Here is a 20,030-nt window from a genome sequence, read left to right as displayed (position 1 = left end):
TTTAGTTGGATATAATTCCCATGTCAGCTAGCTCAAGTGGGGACTCGGTCCACATGTGGTAGACCCACTCCCTACCTCAGATGTCTCACATATGGAGACTCTATGTTAATTGTATTATTGTAACGAACCGTTACTACAGTTTTTTCTTTTTTTGTTATAGGTCCTCCCTCTTTTACCCTCCTTCTTCCCTCCCCCCCTCATATTGTAGTAAACGCTACTGCCACTGGACTAAGGTAGGGTCTACAGTTTACGTCCTACATATAGTTGTGTATGGCTAGCCTACAGATCTGTACGTATAATGTAAGGGGCTTAAATGCACCTTCAAAAAGGAGCCAAGTGTGTCAATATCTACACAAAATGAGAGTACAAGTAGCTTTGCTACAGGAAACCCATTTCCGTTCAAATCATGTACCTAGGCTGTCTCATTTGCTTTATAGCCAGTGGTACCATAGCACCTCTCCGTCCACGGCCACCAAGGGGGTCAGTATTGCCATCCATAAAAATACTCCATTTATTCTTCAAGACACCTAGGTGGACGGGGACGGGAGGTATGTATTTGTGAAAGGTTTGATCGGGCCCCAATTATTCACTTTCTGCAACATATATGTACCTAACACTGCGCAGACCACGTGGTTTTTAGATAACATAAAAAAACTTGAGAATTTTGCTGAAGGCATTGTCGTGCTAGGCGGCGACTTTAATGTTGCGTTGGTCCCCAGCCTGGATTCATCCACGGGAACCTCTTCCATGTCTAAATCTTCGCTTTGTAAGATAAGGCAAGCTCTCTCTCAACAGGGACTGATAGATGTCTGGAGAGTGATGCATGCTAGTGAGAAAGATTATACCTATTTCTCTTCTGCTCACCGCTCTTACCAGAGGCTAGATTATGTCTTCTTTAATATGCCAGCACTCCAATATTGTGTCTCGTCCAAGATTGGGAATATTCTTCTGTCAGATCATGCCCCGGTTTTCATCACATGTTCCATTCCCAGCATGCCAAAAACGGAATATAAGTGGAGGCTGAATGAAACCTTATTAAACAACTCCAGTGTCCCAAAATTAGCAGATCTGATTGAAGAATATTTCACCTTGAATGACTCGGCAGATATAACAAAAGCGATATTATGGGAGGCTCATAAATCTGTTATAAGGGGTCATCTGATTGCCTTGGGAGCTCACGTAAAAAAACAAAAATTACAGAGAATACAGGAACTCACCTCTGATATTTCCAGACTGGAGCTGCAGCATAGACGTACATTGAAAGAAGATACTTTGGCACACCTGGTCACCCTAAGGTCAGAATTAAAAAATATACTAAATGCTAACACTGCAAAGTTGTTCCTATCCACTCAATATAAATATTACGCACACGGAAACAAGGCCACAAAAGTCCTCATGTCTCAAATTAAAAAAAGGAAAATGAAGTCCTACATTTCTCATATTAAATCCCAAAACTCGCAGGACGTATATAAAACGGAATTGATAGCTGAACAGTTCTGCAAATACTACAGTGATTTATATAACCTGCAGGCAAATCAAACCCCGTCTCAAATTAGTGAAAAGACAATATTAATCCAAAAATGGTTAGACACCCTTAATCTCCCCACTTTAACTGAGGAACAAAAAGCAAAACTATCCTCCCCTTATACCTTGGCGGAATTGACCATGGCATTAAGGAGTTCTCCATTAAACAAGAGCCCTGGGCCAGATGGCCTTTCAGTCTTTTATTACTCCACTTTTAAGGAAGTCCTACTACCGCCACTATTGGTGGTTTGCAATGATGCAGGGGAGGGGAAACCATTCACCAGAGATATGTTAGCTGCACAAATATCCATCATCCCTAAACCTAACAAGGACCACTCTCTCTGCTCCAATTACAGACCAATATCGCTCCTCAACAATGATCTGAAATTGTATGCAAAAATGCTTGCTAACAGATTAAAACTTTACTTACCGGAACTTATCTCAGCTGAACAGGTAGGATTTATTCCTGGGAGAGAAGGGAAAAATAACATAGTCAGGGTCATAAATCTTATACAGCTAGCCACCAAATCTAATTCTCCATTAGTTATTTTAAGTATGGACGCTGAGAAAGCGTTTGACAGGGTTGATTGGCTCTTTATGACTCAAACGCTGTCAAAATTTGGAATCCCAGATATGTTCATACGGGGGGTTATGGCAATGTACAGCAATCCAACAGCACGCATCCTGGTGAATGGTACCTTGTCCCCTGTATTCGCGATCTCTAATGGAACGCGCCAAGGATGCCCCCTTTCACCCCTACTGTTTGTATTGGTCATAGAAACGCTCCTCCAATCGTTCAGACAAAATGCTGAAATAGAAGGAATAAAATTGGGTAAGGTTATACACCAATCGGCCGCCTTCGCAGATGATGTTCTCTTATTCATCACCAACCCAATCCGAGCTTTTCCAGCAATTATGTCTACTCTTCAAACTTACCACTTGTTATCCAACTTCTCAGTGAATTTATCAAAATCCACAGTGCTAAATGTGTCCCTGAAGGCGAAAACTATGGCTTCATTAAAGAAAACCACCCCATTCCAGTGGACCAATGAATCCATAGTTTTCTTGGGGATAACTCTGTCCCCAATTTTTTCAAACTTGTTTCGGGATAACTTCCAACCACTGCCAAAACGTTTAGAGGATCTTCTGGGTTCTTGGGATATACCATTTGTTTCATGGTTCGGGCGAAGAACACTGATTAAAACAATACTGCTACCCACAGTTCTATACTACCTACAAGCATTGCCGATTCCGATCCCCAAAGCTTATTTTGTAAAACTGCAGGGAATTCTATCTAAGTTCCTCTGGGGTGGAAAGAGAGCTAGACTACATCTCACTCTCATGGTGCAACACCCTAGAAATGGGGGTTTGGGTATCCCAGATCTGTATACATATCATAAAGCAGTGATTGCACTTAGATGCCTAGAGTGGTTGAGACCCTATTCCGAGCGATTAGATCTGAATACAGAGGAGAATATGCTAAATCTCCCACTTCACTCTCTCATTTTTTTGGATCATTCCCCAAAACACGCCAGATTATAAACGTGTAGCAGCATCACTAAATACGCTTTGGACATATGGAAAGATTCCAAATGGACACAGCATCTACTGTCTAATTACCTCATTCTAATGCAGGTCCGGGATGTACTCTGCCACTCCTCGACCCAGTTTTGGGAAACTGTATCGGACAGAGCCAAAGCTATTACCACTCCGGTTTTGGCGTTATGCCCAAATAATGATGTCCCAACTTTTGAAGATCTGAAAAACCACCCGACAGTAGCGTGCCTATCGGACTTCCAGAAAGCACATTTTCTTCATTCCATGAGATCCCATCTTAAAAACTTAAGTGCCCCTTTAGAAAATTCCCTTTTTGAAAAAATGGCTCTGCAATTAAAAGACTCAAAGGGTAAGATATCTAAATTGTATAGCCTGCTAACCGCCCTATCCCGCCCAGACAAGTTTCCTTTCATATCTAAGTGGGAGAGTGAGTTAAGTATTCAGTTTTCAGCGAAAGAATTGCATTGTGTATTAATGGCTCCTCATGGAGTGTCCAGGTGTGTCAAACTACAAGAGAATAGCTATAAAGTACTCACTCAATGGTATTATACGCCACAAAGAATTAACCGCATGTTCCCTGAATGCAGCCCAAACTGTTGGAGATGTGGACAGGAGATAGGCAATCATAGCCATTTATGGTGGAAGTGTACAAAGATTACTCCCTATTGGCAGAAAATATGTAGAGTCTTGTCTGAGATATGTAAGATACCATTCCCGGTCTCTCCGAAAGTTTGCCTCTTTGGGGTGTTCGGGGATCTCAGGTGCCCTAGAGACACGCAAAAGTTGAGCCAAATTTTACTGGCGGCCTCCAGATTACTCATTGCAGTTTATTGGAAAAAAACTGAGATTCCCCCATTAAAACAATGGGTCACTAGATGTGACCAGTTGTACCGCCTTGAGCAGATAGCTCACTGGGAAGCCCGAACACCACACAGATTTGAATTGATATGGAAACCTTGGAAAGATTATAGAGGTTTCTCGGTCTGACCTGTACAGCTGTAGGGTTATCGCAAACATTGACGGTAGCACAACAACTAGTATTTGGTAATAGTCCATCCATGTGGCAACATGGGGATTTTTCTCTCCCCCCCCCCTCCCGACCCCCTCCTCCCCTCTGACCTTCCTATGTTCTTGTCTCCCCCCTTATGGTTTGTTATTATGTGTTTTTTGCACTTTATTATACGACAGTACTGTCTCAAATGCATTCTTGTATTTGCGCCTATGAAGGCAAACAAAGATTGTAAGTCCTACTGTTGTAAAACCAATAAAAACAATTTTAAAACAAACAGAAAGGGGACACATACGGACGTCTGAATGGAGCCTTAAAGGGGGGTGATCACCCCATATAGACTCCCTGATCACCCCACTGTCATTGATCACCCCCCTGTAAGGCTCCATTCAGACGTCCATATGTGTGTTTGGGATCCGCGATTCCACGGATCCGCAGAACACGGACACCGGCAATGTGCTTTTCGCATTTTGCGGATCCGCACATTGCCAGAACTATATAGAAAATGCCTTTTCTTGTCAGTTGCGGACAAGAATAGGACATGTTCTATAGGCTCTACAAAAAACGGAGTGTTCGCCCGATCAGGGCTGATCTTGAGCGTTCAGTCCGCCCCACCGCAGTGACAGAATTTTTTTTTTCTGATCACTACAAAAACACCGTAAAATCGCTGCGGTGCTATAAAAAGATCACTTTTGGCGAGTTCATAGAAGATTTTTTTTTTTTTTGGCACAAGTTAGCGGAAATATTTTTTTTTTAGTTTTTGTTTTTTCTTACAAAGTCTCATATTCCACTAACTTGTGACAAAAAATTAAATCTCACATGAACTCACCATACCCCTCACGGAATCCAAATGCGTAATTTTTTTTTACATTTATATTCCAGATTTCTTCTCACGTTTAGGGCCCCTAAAATGCCAGGGAAGTATAAATACCCCACAAATGACCCCATTTCAGAAAGAAGAAACCCCAAGGTATTCGCTGAGGGGCATAGTGAGTCCATGAAAGATTGAATTTTTTGTCACAAGTTAGCGGAAAGGGAGACTTTGTGAGAAAAAAACAACAAAAAAATCAATTTTCGCTAACTTGTGCAAAAAAAATAAGAATTCTATGAACTCACCACGCCCCTCATTGAATACCTTGGGGTGTCTTCTTTCCAAAATGGGGTCACATGTGGGGTATTTATACTGCCCTGGCATTTTAGGGGCCCTAAAGCGTGAGAAGAAGTCTGGAATCCAAATGTCTAAAAATGCCCCCCTAAAAGGAATTTGGGCCCCTTTGTGCATCTTGGCTGCAAAAAAGTGTCACACATGTGGTATCGCCGTACTCAGGAGAAGTTGGGCAATGTGTTTTGGGGTGTCTTTTTACATATAACCATGCTGGGTGAGAGAAATATCTCTCTATAATGACAACGTTGTATAAAAAAATTGGAAAAGTTGACTTTTAGAGAGATATTTCTCTCACCCAGCATGGGTATATGTAAAAATACACCCTAAAACACATTGCCCTACTTCTTCTGAGTACGGCAATACCACATGTGTGACACTTTTTTGCAGCTAAGATACGCAAAGGGGCCCAATTTCCAATGAGTACTTTCAGGATTCCACAGGGCATTTTTACGAATTTGGATTCCAAACTACTTCTCACGCTTTAGGGCCCTTAAAATGCCAGGGCAGTATAAATACCCCACAAGTAACCCCATTTTGGAAAGAAGACACCCCAAGGTATTTCATGAGGGGTATGGTGAGTTCATGTAAAATTTTATTTTTTGTCACAAGTTAGTGGAATATGAGACTTTGTAAAAAATAAAAATAATAAAAAAAACCATTTTCCGCTAACTTGTGACAAAAAATAAAAACTTCCATGAACTCACTATGCCCATCAGCGAATACCTTAGGGTGTCTACTTTCTGAAATGGGGTCATTTGTGGGGTGTTTCTACTGTCTGGGCATTGTAGAACCTCAGGAAACATGACAGGTGCTCAGAAAGTCAGAGCTGCTTAAAAATGCGGAAATTCACATTTTTGCTCCATAGTTTGTAAACGCTATAACTTTTACCCAAACCAATAATTATACACTTATTGCATTTTTTTATCAAAGACATGTAGAACAATAAATTTAGAGAAAAATGTATATAGAAATGTAGTTTTAATTGAAAGTGAAAGTGCAAAATAAAGTTTTTTTGCAAATATTTTGGTACATTTTGATTAATATAAAAAAAAGTAAAAATGTCAGCAGCAATGAAATATCACCAAATGAAAGTTCTATTAGTGAGAAGAAAAGGAGGTAAAATTCATTTGGGTGGTAAGTTGTATGACCGAGCAATAAACGGTGAAAGTAGTGTAGTGCAGAATTGTAAAAAGTGGTCTGGGCATTAAGGGGGTTTAAGCTAGGGGAGCTGAGCTGGTTAATTGTTATGGAAGTGCAAACACATGCTTTTGAATGTCTACTGTCAGATGTAGAGTGACTGTGTGTCACTATTAGGGTTATTTCACACTTCACTTATTTGGTCAGTTATTGTCAGCCCAAAGCAAGTGTTGGTCAAAAGACCAGAGAACAGGTGCAGATCTACAAACCGGATTCCAAAAAAGTTGGGACACTATACAAATCGTGAATAAAAACTGAATGCAATGATGTGGAGGTGCCAACTTCTAATATTTTATTCAGAATAGAACATAAATCACGGAACAAAAGTTTAAACTGAGAAAATGTACAATTTTAAGGGAAGAATATGTTGAATCAGAATTTCATGGTGTCAACAAATCCCCAAAAAGTTGGGACAAGGCCATTTTCACCACTGTGTGGCATCTCCCCTTCTTCTTACAACACTCAACAGACGTCTGGGGACCGAGGAGACCAGTTTAGAAATAGGAATGCTCTCCCATTCTTGTCTAATACAGGCCTCTAACTGTTCAATCGTCTTGGGCCTTCTTTGTTGCACCTTCCTCTTTATGATGCGCCAAATGTTCTCTATAGGTGAAAGATCTGGACTGCAGACTGGCCATTTCAGTACCCCGATCCTTCTCCTACGCAGCCATGATGTTGTGATTGATGCAGAATGTGGTCTGGCATTATCTTGTTGAAAAATGCCGGGTCTTCCCTGAAAGAGATGACGTCTAGATGGGAGCATATGTTGTTCTAGAACCTGAATATATTTTTCTGCATTGATGGTGCCTTTTTCAGACATGCAAGCTGCCCATGCCACACGCACTCATGCAATCCCATACCATCAGAGATGCAGGCTTCTGAACTGAGCATTGATAACAACTTGGGTTGTCCTTGTCCTCTTTGGTCCGGATGACATGGCGTCCCAGATTTCCAAAAAGAACTTCGAATCGTGACTCGTCTGACCACAGAACAGTCTTCCATTTTGCCACACTCCATTTTAAATGATCCCTGGCCTAGTGAAAACACCTGAGCTTGTGGATCTTGCTTAGAAATGGCTTCTTCTTTGCACTGTAGAGTTTCAGCTGGCAACGGCGGATGGCACGGTGGATTGTGTTCACTGACAATGGTTTCTGGAAGTATTCCTGAGCCCATTCTGTGATTTTCTTTACTGTAGCATTCCTGTTTGTGGTGCAGTGTCGTTTAAGGGCCCAGAGATCACGGACATCCAGTATGGTTTTACGGCCTTGACCCTTACGCACAGAGATTGTTCCAGATTCTCTGAATCTTCGGATGATGTTATGCACAGTTGATGATGATAGATGCAAAGTCTTTGCAATTTTTCGCTGGGTAACACCTTTCTGATATTTCTCCACTATCTTTCTGCGCAACATTGTGGGAATTGGTGATCCTCTAACCATCTTGGCTTCTGAGAGACACTGCCACTCTCAGAAGCTCTTTTTATACCCAATCATGTTGCCAATTGATCTAATTAGTGTTAATTGGTCTTCCAGCTCTTCGTTATGCTCAAATTTACTTTTTCCAGCCCCCTATTGCTACTTGTCCCAACTTTTGGGGGATTTGTTGACACCGTGAAAATTTTAATCAACGTAATTTTCCTTTAAAATGATACATTTACTCGGATTAAACGTTTGATCTGTCATCTACGTTCTATTACAAATAAAATTGACATTTGCCATCTCTACATCATTGCATTCAGTTTTTATTCACAATTTGTTTAGTGTCCCAACTTTTTGGGAATCCGGTTTGTATTCATGATACCTTTTCAGAGAACAGGCCTTGATCCTGAATTTGCCTCATAATAACTGATGGTACTAACTGACCAAATAACAAAGAAGAAGAAGTGTGAACTCTGACTTAGAGGTCAATGTAGGCATCATTTCCATTCTTCTGATCTTGCAGAACAGCCCAGAAAAACTGATCTTGTAGTTTGAATATCAGCTTTCACACCGTCAGTATTTGGTCAGCATTTCATCACTATTGGTAAGGCAAAAACAGGAGTGGGTCCAAAACAGAGAAAACATGTGATGGAAATATTTGCATGTCTTATGTGTTTTGGACCCACGCCTGCTTTTGGCATTTCCTGATGCTAAATACTGACCGTGTGATAGAGGCCTTGTGGATGCTCAAAAAACAGGACCCATTTTTTTGTTGTTCTTCTGACAGAAGAACAGACACCCAAAATCGCAAAGGGAATAAATGCCCGGTATTGTTGCTGTCCAAACTAACCACAAGTATTAACCCAAAACTAGACTCAGAACAGCATGAATTATAGAAATACAGAATCTTTTATTGGACATACACTTGTATAAAACATAGAAATTCATATACATAAGCAGCATTAAATCACACAGGATGATATCCACAGGTCTGTCACATTATAGTACATATAGCTTTGCAATAAAAACTCCCAAACTGTGAAGAAAGATAATCAGTCACAGCCCACAGTCAGTATAATATAAAGTGCATAGTGACTCAGCTCACAAAATGACATAGGGAAGATGTATGCAATGAAGATAAATACAGACCAAAAAACAGTCCTGGATCCCAACACGTGTTTTGCGGTTGCTTTCTCAAGGAATAATGGTGGTGTGTCTGCACTGGTCATATATAGTCTGCAAATTAGGTAAATTGGAATCACATGGGCTACAAACTAACCTCTAGAGACAAGAACCGGAAGTATGATGCGTTCCACGCTGGAACACATCAAGTCACTTCCGGTTCCGTCAGTGTCAGGACACTCATCTAAAAATAAATTAAATAACGATAAAGGATAAAACACACACATCCAAAACCAGGAGGGGGTCAATAGTGGCAATAAAGATATATAAGGAAACCGCGGCGGCTGGCAGAGGCGGATCGCCAGCAAAACCGGATATCCGGCATGCGGTCCACCGTGGAACTCATCGGCCCCAGAAACAGCTGGCGCAGACGCCTCCCACATCAGAGCATACGACGGTCGCACATCCCGCAAGACCAGTGGGGTGAACACATGACGCTTTCCACGCTGGAACGCAAGCGGTACTCTACTTGCAGATTTAGTCAGAGGTTCCCCATTCAACATGGATATACACACCAAAGAAACCCCTAGCTATATACATATCTCTCTCATATAGTATACGTGATATATGTATCCTTTTAAAACACCAGACATATATATTCATGCCCTCAATAAATACACAAGTGACAGAATTCTATATCATAGAAAACTACATATAAGAAGGTAATAAGACCATATATGATTATGCAGTACAAATTTAAACAATTAATACCCATTCGTAAATTCTAGATCATGAGGGTGAAAGGTGAAAAAATGAAAAAGTATATGAAAAAATATATCAAAAGGTGATGATCATGCATAAACGAATAAAAAGTGAAAAAATTATAAATAAAGTGATGAAGTGAAAAGTGAGGAGAATAACAATGCTATACATTATACAAATATATTTAATAAGTATAATGAACCCTTGTTCATGATATACAGTGTACACACATGTGCATATTATATCATATACATGAATGAGTATATCTATTTAATGCAAAGAGGACCTTTGCCTTTTTCATTATTTTTCATTATTTCAGGGGAAACTCTGTATGCTCTCCATTTATGCACCTATACTTGTATACTGCTAGATGTAGCCATTGAATACATTGCAACCCACAATAACCTAATAGCGCAGAATCAATTATTATTAATAAGTTAAAAACACAGAAAATGTGCATTAAAAAGGTCAAAGAGATCAACACCACTTAGACCTACAGAGGAATTAATTCACGTAGAAAGAACATAAAGACATTATTGGGAGACTACCCAAGAATGGCGAAAAAGGTAAAGCCTCATTCAAGCCAAATGGTATCACCGTATTAAGCTCAAAGATCCATTTCACTTCTTTCTGAGCAAGGACCTTTTTCCAGTTTCCTCCCTCCCTATAAAAGATCAGAAGAACAGGAAAATAAACAGTGATGTCAACAGGGCCGAACAGGGACACCAGTGGTCCCGTAACAGAGTGGTGAGGGCGAAAACAGCATGATGAGTCGCAATAGTGGACATATACCACAGTGGTGAGGGTGGCAACAGCATGAAGAGCCACAATAGTGGCCACGGAACAGACTGGTGAGGGTAGAAAATGTATGAAGGGTCACAATAGTGGTCTTATAACAGAGTGGTGAGGGTGGCAACAGCATAAAGAGTCACCACAGTGGCCCGAAACAGGGTGGGGGGGAAGCAGCAGCAGTGGCAGTAACAGCACAGGATAGTGGCAGATCACAGTAGGGGCGGATGGCAGTAAAGGCAGCAGGCGTCTGGCATCAGGCGGGTGACAACATAAGAATAGTGGCAGCAGGACGTGCCCAGATGTAACAGGCCATTTGTCTCAATGTCCTGGTGTGGTAGCACACTACAATCAGATCATTACTTCCAGAATGAGCTGGTCGGTTGAATCCATCACCGGTGTCTGGAAATCCTAGTTGATCCGGGCCTGATTCATCCTTATAAAGTTGTAATACCTTTGTTGCACTCGGCTTTGCGTGCTTGGAGTAGGGTTCCCACCCCATTAACAGCAAAATACAAGAACTCCAGCACTAGATACAGGTTTCATAAAGACTTTAGTATTTATTTGATAGGCCGCTGTAAAGATCGTGTGACATTTCAGACGACAGAGCCTTTCTCAAACTATGGCAAAGTAATACGAGATAAAATGGTGTCATAAGTCAAATGTAAGGCCACTGGCCAAGCTGAATTTTTGACTTATGACACCATTTTATTTCTTATTTCTTTGTCCAGGGCAAACTCAGCCAGTTGATGCCACAATTCAAGTTTGTCTGTCCAGTAGTCTAGGGTTCAAGTATACTACCACCTTCTGGTTCAGGTTCTGCTCCATGTCCTTCTGCTGCTGGGTAGGGTTCTTCAGTAGGCAGGTCAAGAAAAGTGATCATCAGAGACTCAAGACTTAAGTTGTTTCTAATGGAATACAAAGGATGTCTCAACAGTAGTTGAGTTTTTCATCCCTCTCAGAAGGTGTGAAAAAAATGCCCACATTTTTAACCAGTAGCAAGGGTCTAACATTGTGGAGAGCCAGTAGTCTTCTCCCTGTTGAATGGTGATCATACGGCTGTCACTACACAAGCAACTCAGCATGCATCTGGCCATTTGTGCAAGGGAATCTCAAGGACTCCCTGCCTCCATCCCCACTGCATACTCGCACAGTCTGTAGGGGACATCTGTGTTGTTTTCATCATTACCCTCTAGCTCCTCCTGCTCTCCTCCTGCTCCACCTAGTTCTTTAGATAATTTGCTTTTCTTATGCATAAACTAAGTGTGGTGTCAGAGGAACCCACCGATTCCTGGCTGTGTATCTGTTGTCAATGACTGCTGGATGACAGTGGCAGCTCTGCGCTGCTGCTACCACCACCCCTTTTTCTGCTGGGACTTGTTCAGGTTACAGCAACATTTTAGCCACTGCCCATTCCTTTTGAGGGCCCAGGCAACTGTCTGTTGGCCATAGTGTACAGTAACTGAATCAGTAATGTAATAGATGAAGTATAAATGGTGCACCATATAGACTAGAAAAACCCACATATGTATTACACTGTCTGTTGACAATGAATCTGAGGCACTGTGCGTCTATGTATAATTGAACTGATTCAACAGATTAACTAGGTACACGCACCTATATATTAAATCGGCTGTTGATACTAAGTCTTATGTACAGTCAGTCTATGTATAACAGAACAGATAAAAGGGTTTCTCTGGGCTTTTTAAAATTAATAAACTATCTTCTGGATAGATAATCAATATCAGATCGGCGGGGGTCCGACACCTGACACCCCCACGATCAGCTGTATAAAGGGAAGGCGCACGTGTGCTGTCTCCCTTCTCTCTTCCAACTCACCATAGACACAGCAGTAGTGAGCAGGAAGAGAGAAGGAATATGGCACACATACAGTACGTGCAGCTTCACTTCATACAGCTGATTGGCAGGGTGCCGGGTGTTGGACCCCTGCCGATCTGATATTGATGACCTATCCTGAGGCAGCCTACCATGGCCTTACTTACTCATTCTAGCTTCTGTCCATGCTGCACACGGCAGTAAATCTTGATATTAGCTAATGATCATAATATTGTGACTCGAATGAGTATGTATAATGCAGCTAAAGCAGCAAGAATCATATTAAATATAATAATGTATTCATTATTTTATAGAGGCAACAGGGAAGATACTCAAAAAAGATTTGGCTAAACCTGCAAAAGGTAATTATTGAAGCCTCTCACAAATTCACTTCAGAAGTCCTTTTTGTTTTCATGAAAATCAAGCAGTCATGCATTGTTGAAAAAATAGTGACACATCAGCTTGTTTCTATTCTGCGCAACTATTTCATATTTTATATAATGCATTGTATGATAAATAAATGTTATCTTTAGAAACACTTGCAAAAAAAATTGAAAAAAAGTCAGCCATGAAAGGTAAGTAATCCGATAGCATGTTTCAATGGTATGTTTGTGTTGTGTCCTATTGGAGCATGTCTGGTGTTTGTTTTACTGTTTGACTAACCATTTTGGGCTCACTCACATGCATTTTTTAGGCAGTAATTTGACATGTTTGTGATGATTTGGCAAAAGGCAAACTCACTAAGCTTAAATCTTGATCTTAAATGGTAACTACTTTTTGTGTGCAGTGGATGACAGCTAGTCTCCACTCTGGGAGAACTGGCATCTAAATATTAAACATGCACAGTTGAAAACTGCTAAAAATGCTAGATACAAGCCAGATATAGTGTTTTTTGTCATATACTGCACTATTGATTAATGCAACATTTGTTGAAAGGTTAAGTATGTATTAAAGTTGTCTACTTAGGATAACAATAAATCAAAATGGGTGACTCGTTAAATACAAATCCTCATTTTATACATTACTGTACCAGATATCTGACTTGGTTTGTATTGAATACTGGGTTCCTTGCCGCTGGAAATTCCAGCAATGAAATAAAATGTGGATAGGAACCTAGCAGCAATTTTTCAATTTACCTGTAATGCCACTACAGGGGAGTGACAGGAAAGCAGCTGCTTTGGGTCCCAAACTCAGAAGGGTCCCTTCCAGGCCATCCAGAGGAGGACTAAAATATTTTTTTGTCATGGCCTCTTGAAAAGTATTATAAAATGACATTATTTACAGTGACACTGTAGGAAACAGATGGAGCTTCATCTGATTAGCCACTGGAGTGGGGGTTGCGAGGAAGTTTTTCTGGGGAGGGGGATTGAAACATTTGCTGTGTTTGTTGTGTTATGTCACTGCCTAGTGCACCTTGAAATTAATTGACTGTGTAATAAGTACACAGGCCGGGTTCTCCCGAAACAGGGAGAGAGAGAGAGAAAGACGAACATTGTAGGTATTATCCACTGCAGCTATTAATTAGCAAAAAAACTAGACAACTGCTTTAAATCATAGAAACAGAGACTTGTCTGTTCTAGTTTACAGTCTTCCATCAATGACATTTTCTTGTTGGTTATGAAAGAACAAAAACATATACCATCCTCGTCTTGATTTTTCTATGGAAAATTGTTTCATTCCAAGAGGAAAAAAAAACCTGAACATTTCAATTTTGCATCAAAGTAGATTGAAAATGATAGTTTAATTGCATTGCTAAACACATTGGCTACAGCTAAAAATAATTTTAAAACAGTAAATGCACTTAAAAAAAATATATATACATCATAGTGACATAGCAAAAGTTTTGATTGGTGGAGGTCTAAGTGGCAGAGACACCCTCCGATCGCTAAAGCTGAGTGATGTCTCTCCTCCTGTGCTGGCTCCAGCCAGGTTCATGTGGGCCCTTGGGCAATACATTTCTGTGGGCCCCCTTTTGGCATTTGTCAAATGTCACCACAGAATCTGAGAGTGTTAAAAAATGGAAGAGCGGGCTTCCTGCTCAGACTCGCCTTCCCTCAGCGGAGATCGGGCAAAGCACCCTGTTCTTCAAATAAACTGCAGCCTGTACTAGGCTTCCAGGCTTATTATTTGTATATCCCAGTTCAGGCCACAAGGTGGCAGCACTAAACTATGATATAGTGATTTCTATACAGAATAATGTAGCAATTTCCATTATTTTGTATAAGTTGCAATTTGATGAAAAGTAATAAAAAAAGTGCAAAAAAGTTTTGAAAATAAAAAAAACTTAAAAAGTAAAATCACCCCACTTTCCCCAAAATAAAAATAGACAAAAAAAAACAACATTGTTGAATGCGAAAACACCCATGCTATTAAAATATTTTTAAAAAGTTAGCCCATATAGTGAAGGATGTAACAGACAAAAATAAAAAAAAGTATACAAGTAATTAGAGAGGGCTCACCTACAAGTTCAAGAATGGAGATGGGTGCACCTACCAAAAAAGGATTCACCCAATCCTCAAAAACAGTAATAAAATTAGAACAAAGGATGGTAGGGCACACCAATACTCAGTACCACACAGATAATTATATAAATGTTTTATTAGTGACATACACTGCTAAGTAAACTTACATAAAATATAAAATGTAACTCTCCTAAAATGTTAAAGTAAAATACATATGTTTACTAAAAGACATTCATTACCTAAAATACCATTGAGTACATTCAAATCCAATAAAATTAAATAAATTAAATAATTATTGGATAGTTGTATGGTAAAAATAGTGTCCTTCCAGATGGATACTTGTCACTTAATCAATGCCCCAAAGGTGAAATTGGGGCTATACCTGTTTCTAGAGTCCTGAAAAAGCCCTCAAACAAAAGGACTCTAGAAACAGGTATAGCCCCAATTTCACCTTTGGGGCATTGATTAAGTGACAAGTATCCATCTGGAAGGACACTATTTTTTATGTAAGTTTACTTAGCAGTGTCACTAATAAAACATTTATATAATTATCTGTGTGGTACTGAGTATTGGTGTGCCCTACCATCCTTTGTTCTAAAAATAAAAAAAGTCTGAATTGCCATTTTTATCATCACTTTATCCCCCCAAAAAATTTTCATACAGACCCCAAAATGATATTGTAAAAAAATACAGATTTCCTTCAAATGAGCCCCCACACATAAAGAAAAAAAAAAAGTTATGGGGGTCACCAGGGAGCAGGTGTTCTGTTAGGGTTGCCACCTTTCCCAACAAAAAATAATAGTTACACAAATTAAAAAGGTTGGTGTGTCTATTTAAGTTTTATTTAGCCTCTATTTTTCAATTGATTCTGCTGGGATTCGAACTCACAGCTATCTACATAAAGTAAAGTACCTGAACCACTGAGCTTTATAGCTTCATGTTAACCTGCTGTCACTATAGTATGGCTAAAAACCTCAGTAGTAGTTTCCCACATATTATGCATTCATATATATCAGAGGTATGATTTTATATTTTTTTCTTTTGTAATTACACATTTATTTTGTGCAATTTACAATTAGAAAAAAAATGATGCTTCTGCTGTATAGGAATACCTAATATAAGAGAAACTCATGAGATTTTTCTGTCACATACCATTGAGCGTAGCAAAAAGGCTCAATAGCTCAGTGGTTAAGGTTCTTGCCTTTAATGTAGAAGGTTGTGAGTTCAAATCCCAGCTGCAACATTTTACAAAGGGAAGGTGATTATACTTAAATACACAGGGTGTCCCCAAGCATACTGATAATGCTTGGGAAAACCCCTTCATGGTCATAGCACTGATTCCATGTATGGCATATCCATATATTGTTTGGAGGAAATAAGGTGGCTCTCCTGTGTTTGCAATATGCAAGGTGCACATGTCTAAGCTGACAGTTTGCATCTGTGCCTCCCACTTGTTAAGGTACCAAAGTAATGGGACAATTGGTTTCTCAGCTGTTGCATGGCCAGGTGTGTGTTATTCCCTCATTATCCCAATTACAATGAGCAAATGTGTGCTATTTGCATTTCAAATCTGTTGCTGTCGACTCTCAAGATCGACTCTCGACATCTAAAGAGCTGTCACTATCAGTGAAGCAAGCCATCATTAGGCTGAAACCAAAACCAACCCATCAGAGAGAAAGCAAAACAACTGTTTGGAACATTCTTAAAAAGAAGGAACGCACCTATGACCTCAGCAACACCAAAAGACCCTGAAGACCACGGAAAACAACTGTGGTGGATGACCAAATAATTATTTCCCTGGTGAAGAAAACATCCTTCACAACAGTTGGCCAAATCAGGAACACTCTCCAGGAGGTAGGTGTATGTGTGTCATAGTCAACAATCAAGAGAAGACTTCACCAGAGTGAATAGAGAGGGTTCACCACAAGATGTAAACCATTAGTGAGCCTCAAAAACAGGAAGGCCAGATTAAAGTTTGCCAAACGACATCTAAAAAAGCCTTCACAGTTCTGGAACAACATCCTATGGACAGATGAGACCAAGATTAACTTGTACCAGAGTGATGGGAAGAGAAGAGTATGGAGAAGAAAAGGAACTGCTCATGATCCTAAGCATACCACCTCATCAGTGAAGCATGATGGTGTTAGTGTCATGGCGTTGGCATCTATGGCTGCCAATGGCACTGGTTCTCTTGTATTTATTGATGATGTGAATGCTGACAAAAGCAGCAGAATTAATTCTGAAGTGTTTCGGACAATATTATCTGCTCATATTCAGCCAAATGCTTCAGAACTCATTGGACGTCGCTTCACAGTGCAGATGGACAATGACCCAAAGCATACTGCAAAAGCAACCAAAAAGTTTTTTAAGGGAAAGAAGTGGAATATTATGCAATGGCCAAGTCAATCACCTGACGGGAATCCAATATTTATGGACCTGACTGTAAGTGACCAATTTATGATGGACCAGACACTTAATACCCCCCCTCACTATCCACAATACACTTGTGCCCCATATACTGGTCACCCCCACAATAATAAAAGTCAGAACTTACTGCCATGCACCAATCACATCCAGATCTCACTTCCCACACACACACACAGAGTAATCACATTCAAACTGACCATCCCCACCCCAAAAGAAGTCAGAGAGCTTGTTCTCCACCCCATCAATCATTTTCAGTCTCACCACCCCCCCCCAATCCCCTAAAGTATACAGAAAACTGATTTCCCATCAAAACCATGACGTTCACCATGACCTTTCTATCCACCTGCCAAATAGTCAGAAAGCTTTCTCCCTATCACCCCCACAGCAATTGAATGCAGGGTCACCATCACCTCAACATCCCCCCAAAAGTAATCGGAAACTTGGCTCCTCATCATTCCCCAGCAATTAGGCTTACCATCCTCCTCCCACCCCAAAACTAGTCACAGTGCTCATTCCCCTATCTCCTCAAGCTCTCCATTCTCCCCTCATTCCCAGTCCATTCACGTACCCTTATTATCATTTATCTGTGGCCATCCTAAGGAGAAGCAGCACCGCAGCGGCAGCAAGGTGGAAAGCCAATAGCATAGCACACTCTATCGCTCCTTTTCAGCGGCAAGAGCAGGAAGCAAGGGGGCAGGCCTACCAAACGCATTGTGTGTGATGCATCTGAAAGTTTTTTTTCTTTAAAATGTACAGTGTGGCGGCTAGGGTGACGAGATTAAAAAGTCTTACTAGTGCGCCAGCAGAACATGGTCTGCATGCCACCTCTGGCACATGTGCTGCAGGTTGCAGACCCCTGCTCTAAATGTTCTGTTAGATTTATATCAAGCTGGCAGCTCAGGAGTCATGTGTTCTGTAACAGCTTCTAATATAAGATATGACTGGTGGCAGTTGAAGGATTGAACTGAGCATGTGTGTCCACTTTTTCAGGAGGACAGAGAGATGAGGAAAATGTATGTGGTACAATTTATTTTCAAATCAAGCATTTTTTTTCCACTGCTGTGACTTATCTTTCTCCCATACTTATTCATAATATTAATTTTAGATTTATCTTTTTTTGTCTAAATGATGTATTAAATATAGTGATCTATACATTTATGTGACATTTATAGAAATATAATGTAGCAATAGTATTTTTTCTTATTCATTAGATTGATTTATAATGCATATATAAACAGCATAAAATATAATATTATAGTCATTAAGATATCTTTATTTTTCAGTTGACTAAATTCTATTTTGGGTTCATTCTAGATTTATATTTTGTTGAGATTAGCTTATTTTTCTACATATTACTGACAGATTTTTCATCAATTAAATGAGAAGATATGCATAGGTGTCCTAGGGACATAGAATTATTCCCATAAACTAAACCCTAAGGAGAATTATTTAATTATGGTCATGTTTGTGCTTTTTTTTATAGGTATACAAAGTCATTACAGACTCTCAACTAAGTGATTGGAAAAAAAATGACTTTTAAATTTTAAAATATGAATTAAAAAAGCATGCAATAAAGACAATAATAATAATTATTTTGTGTTTCATTTGTTTAATCAAGCCATCTTTCTTCGTTATATTTAATAAAAAATAATATATATATATATATATATATATATATACCCTCCCTCATTAATTAGCTACTTCATTGTTCTGGGAATTTAAAGGCCCATTTTTGAGTATATATAGTTTTATATTAACTCAGCCTAATTACTTTATAAATGAAAAGTTCTACATCATGCCAATATGTTTTATGTTCTGATTTCTTACCATTTTAATTCACATTGATGTATTGACTCAGAAGAAGCAAGTCTGCACATTCCTAGTCCTACACTTCGATAGGGAGTAGATACAGTGCTGCTCATAATTATTCATACCCCTGGCAAATTTTGACTTAAAGTTACTTTTATTCAACCAGCAAGTAATTTTTTAACGGGAAATGACATAGGTGTCTCCAAAAAGATAATAAGACGATGTGCAAGAGGCATTATTGTGGAAAAAAAAAAAACATTTCTCAGCTTTTATTTACATTTGAGCAAAAAATACAAGATGTTCCGCACTGTGGAAAATCTCAGAGGATGTGGTCGAAAGCCAAAAGTGACACCTGTGCTGGCCAGGAGGATAGTTAGAGAGGTGAAAAAGAATACAAGGATCACCACCAAGGCCATCCTGGTGAATCTGGGCTCTGCTGGTGGCAATGTCTCAAGGTAGACACCACTTCTCCAGATAAGGCACACAAAAGCTCACTTGGTCTTTGCAAAAGCTCATCTGGACAAAGAAGACGACTTCTGGTCTTCTGTGTTATGGTCAGATGAAATAAAAATTGAATTGTTTGGTCACAATGATGTTTCCTTCATTTGCCGTAAAGAAGGAGAAGCCTTCAACCCAAAGAACACCATCCCCATTGTCAAACATGGTGGTGGGAACCTTATGCTTTGGGGGTGTTTTTCAGCCAATGGACAAGGGAACCTAATCACAGTAAACTGCACCATGAATGAAAAGCAATACATGAGGATTCTCCACGACAACATCAGGCAGTCTGCAGAGAAACTTGGCCTTGGGCACCAGTGGACATTTCAGCATGACAATGACCTAAAACACACTGCAAAAGTGGTGAAGAAATGGTTAGCAGACAACAACATTAACGTTTTGGAGTGGCCCAGCCAGAGTCCAGACTTGAATCCACTTGAGAATCTGTGGAGGGA

The 20,030-nt window shown here is 39.9% G+C and overlaps 1 protein-coding gene across 1 annotated transcript in view; it reads left to right on the top strand.

The window, feature by feature from the left end:
* Nucleotides 1–20,030, top strand: part of LOC122935391 (titin homolog) — an 848,771-nt gene that overhangs the window by 454,389 nt on the left and 374,352 nt on the right. The window contains exons 44-45 of the mRNA XM_044291163.1: nt 12,694–12,741; nt 12,913–12,954. Of these exons, the coding sequence (XP_044147098.1) occupies nt 12,694–12,741; nt 12,913–12,954 (90 nt within the window). The remainder of the gene's footprint in view (nt 1–12,693; nt 12,742–12,912; nt 12,955–20,030) is intronic.

Source organism: Bufo gargarizans, chromosome 4, assembly GCF_014858855.1.
Source record: "Bufo gargarizans isolate SCDJY-AF-19 chromosome 4, ASM1485885v1, whole genome shotgun sequence".
Lineage (NCBI taxonomy): Eukaryota > Metazoa > Chordata > Amphibia > Anura > Bufonidae > Bufo > Bufo gargarizans.
This window is presented reverse-complemented; position numbering and strand designations above follow the sequence as displayed.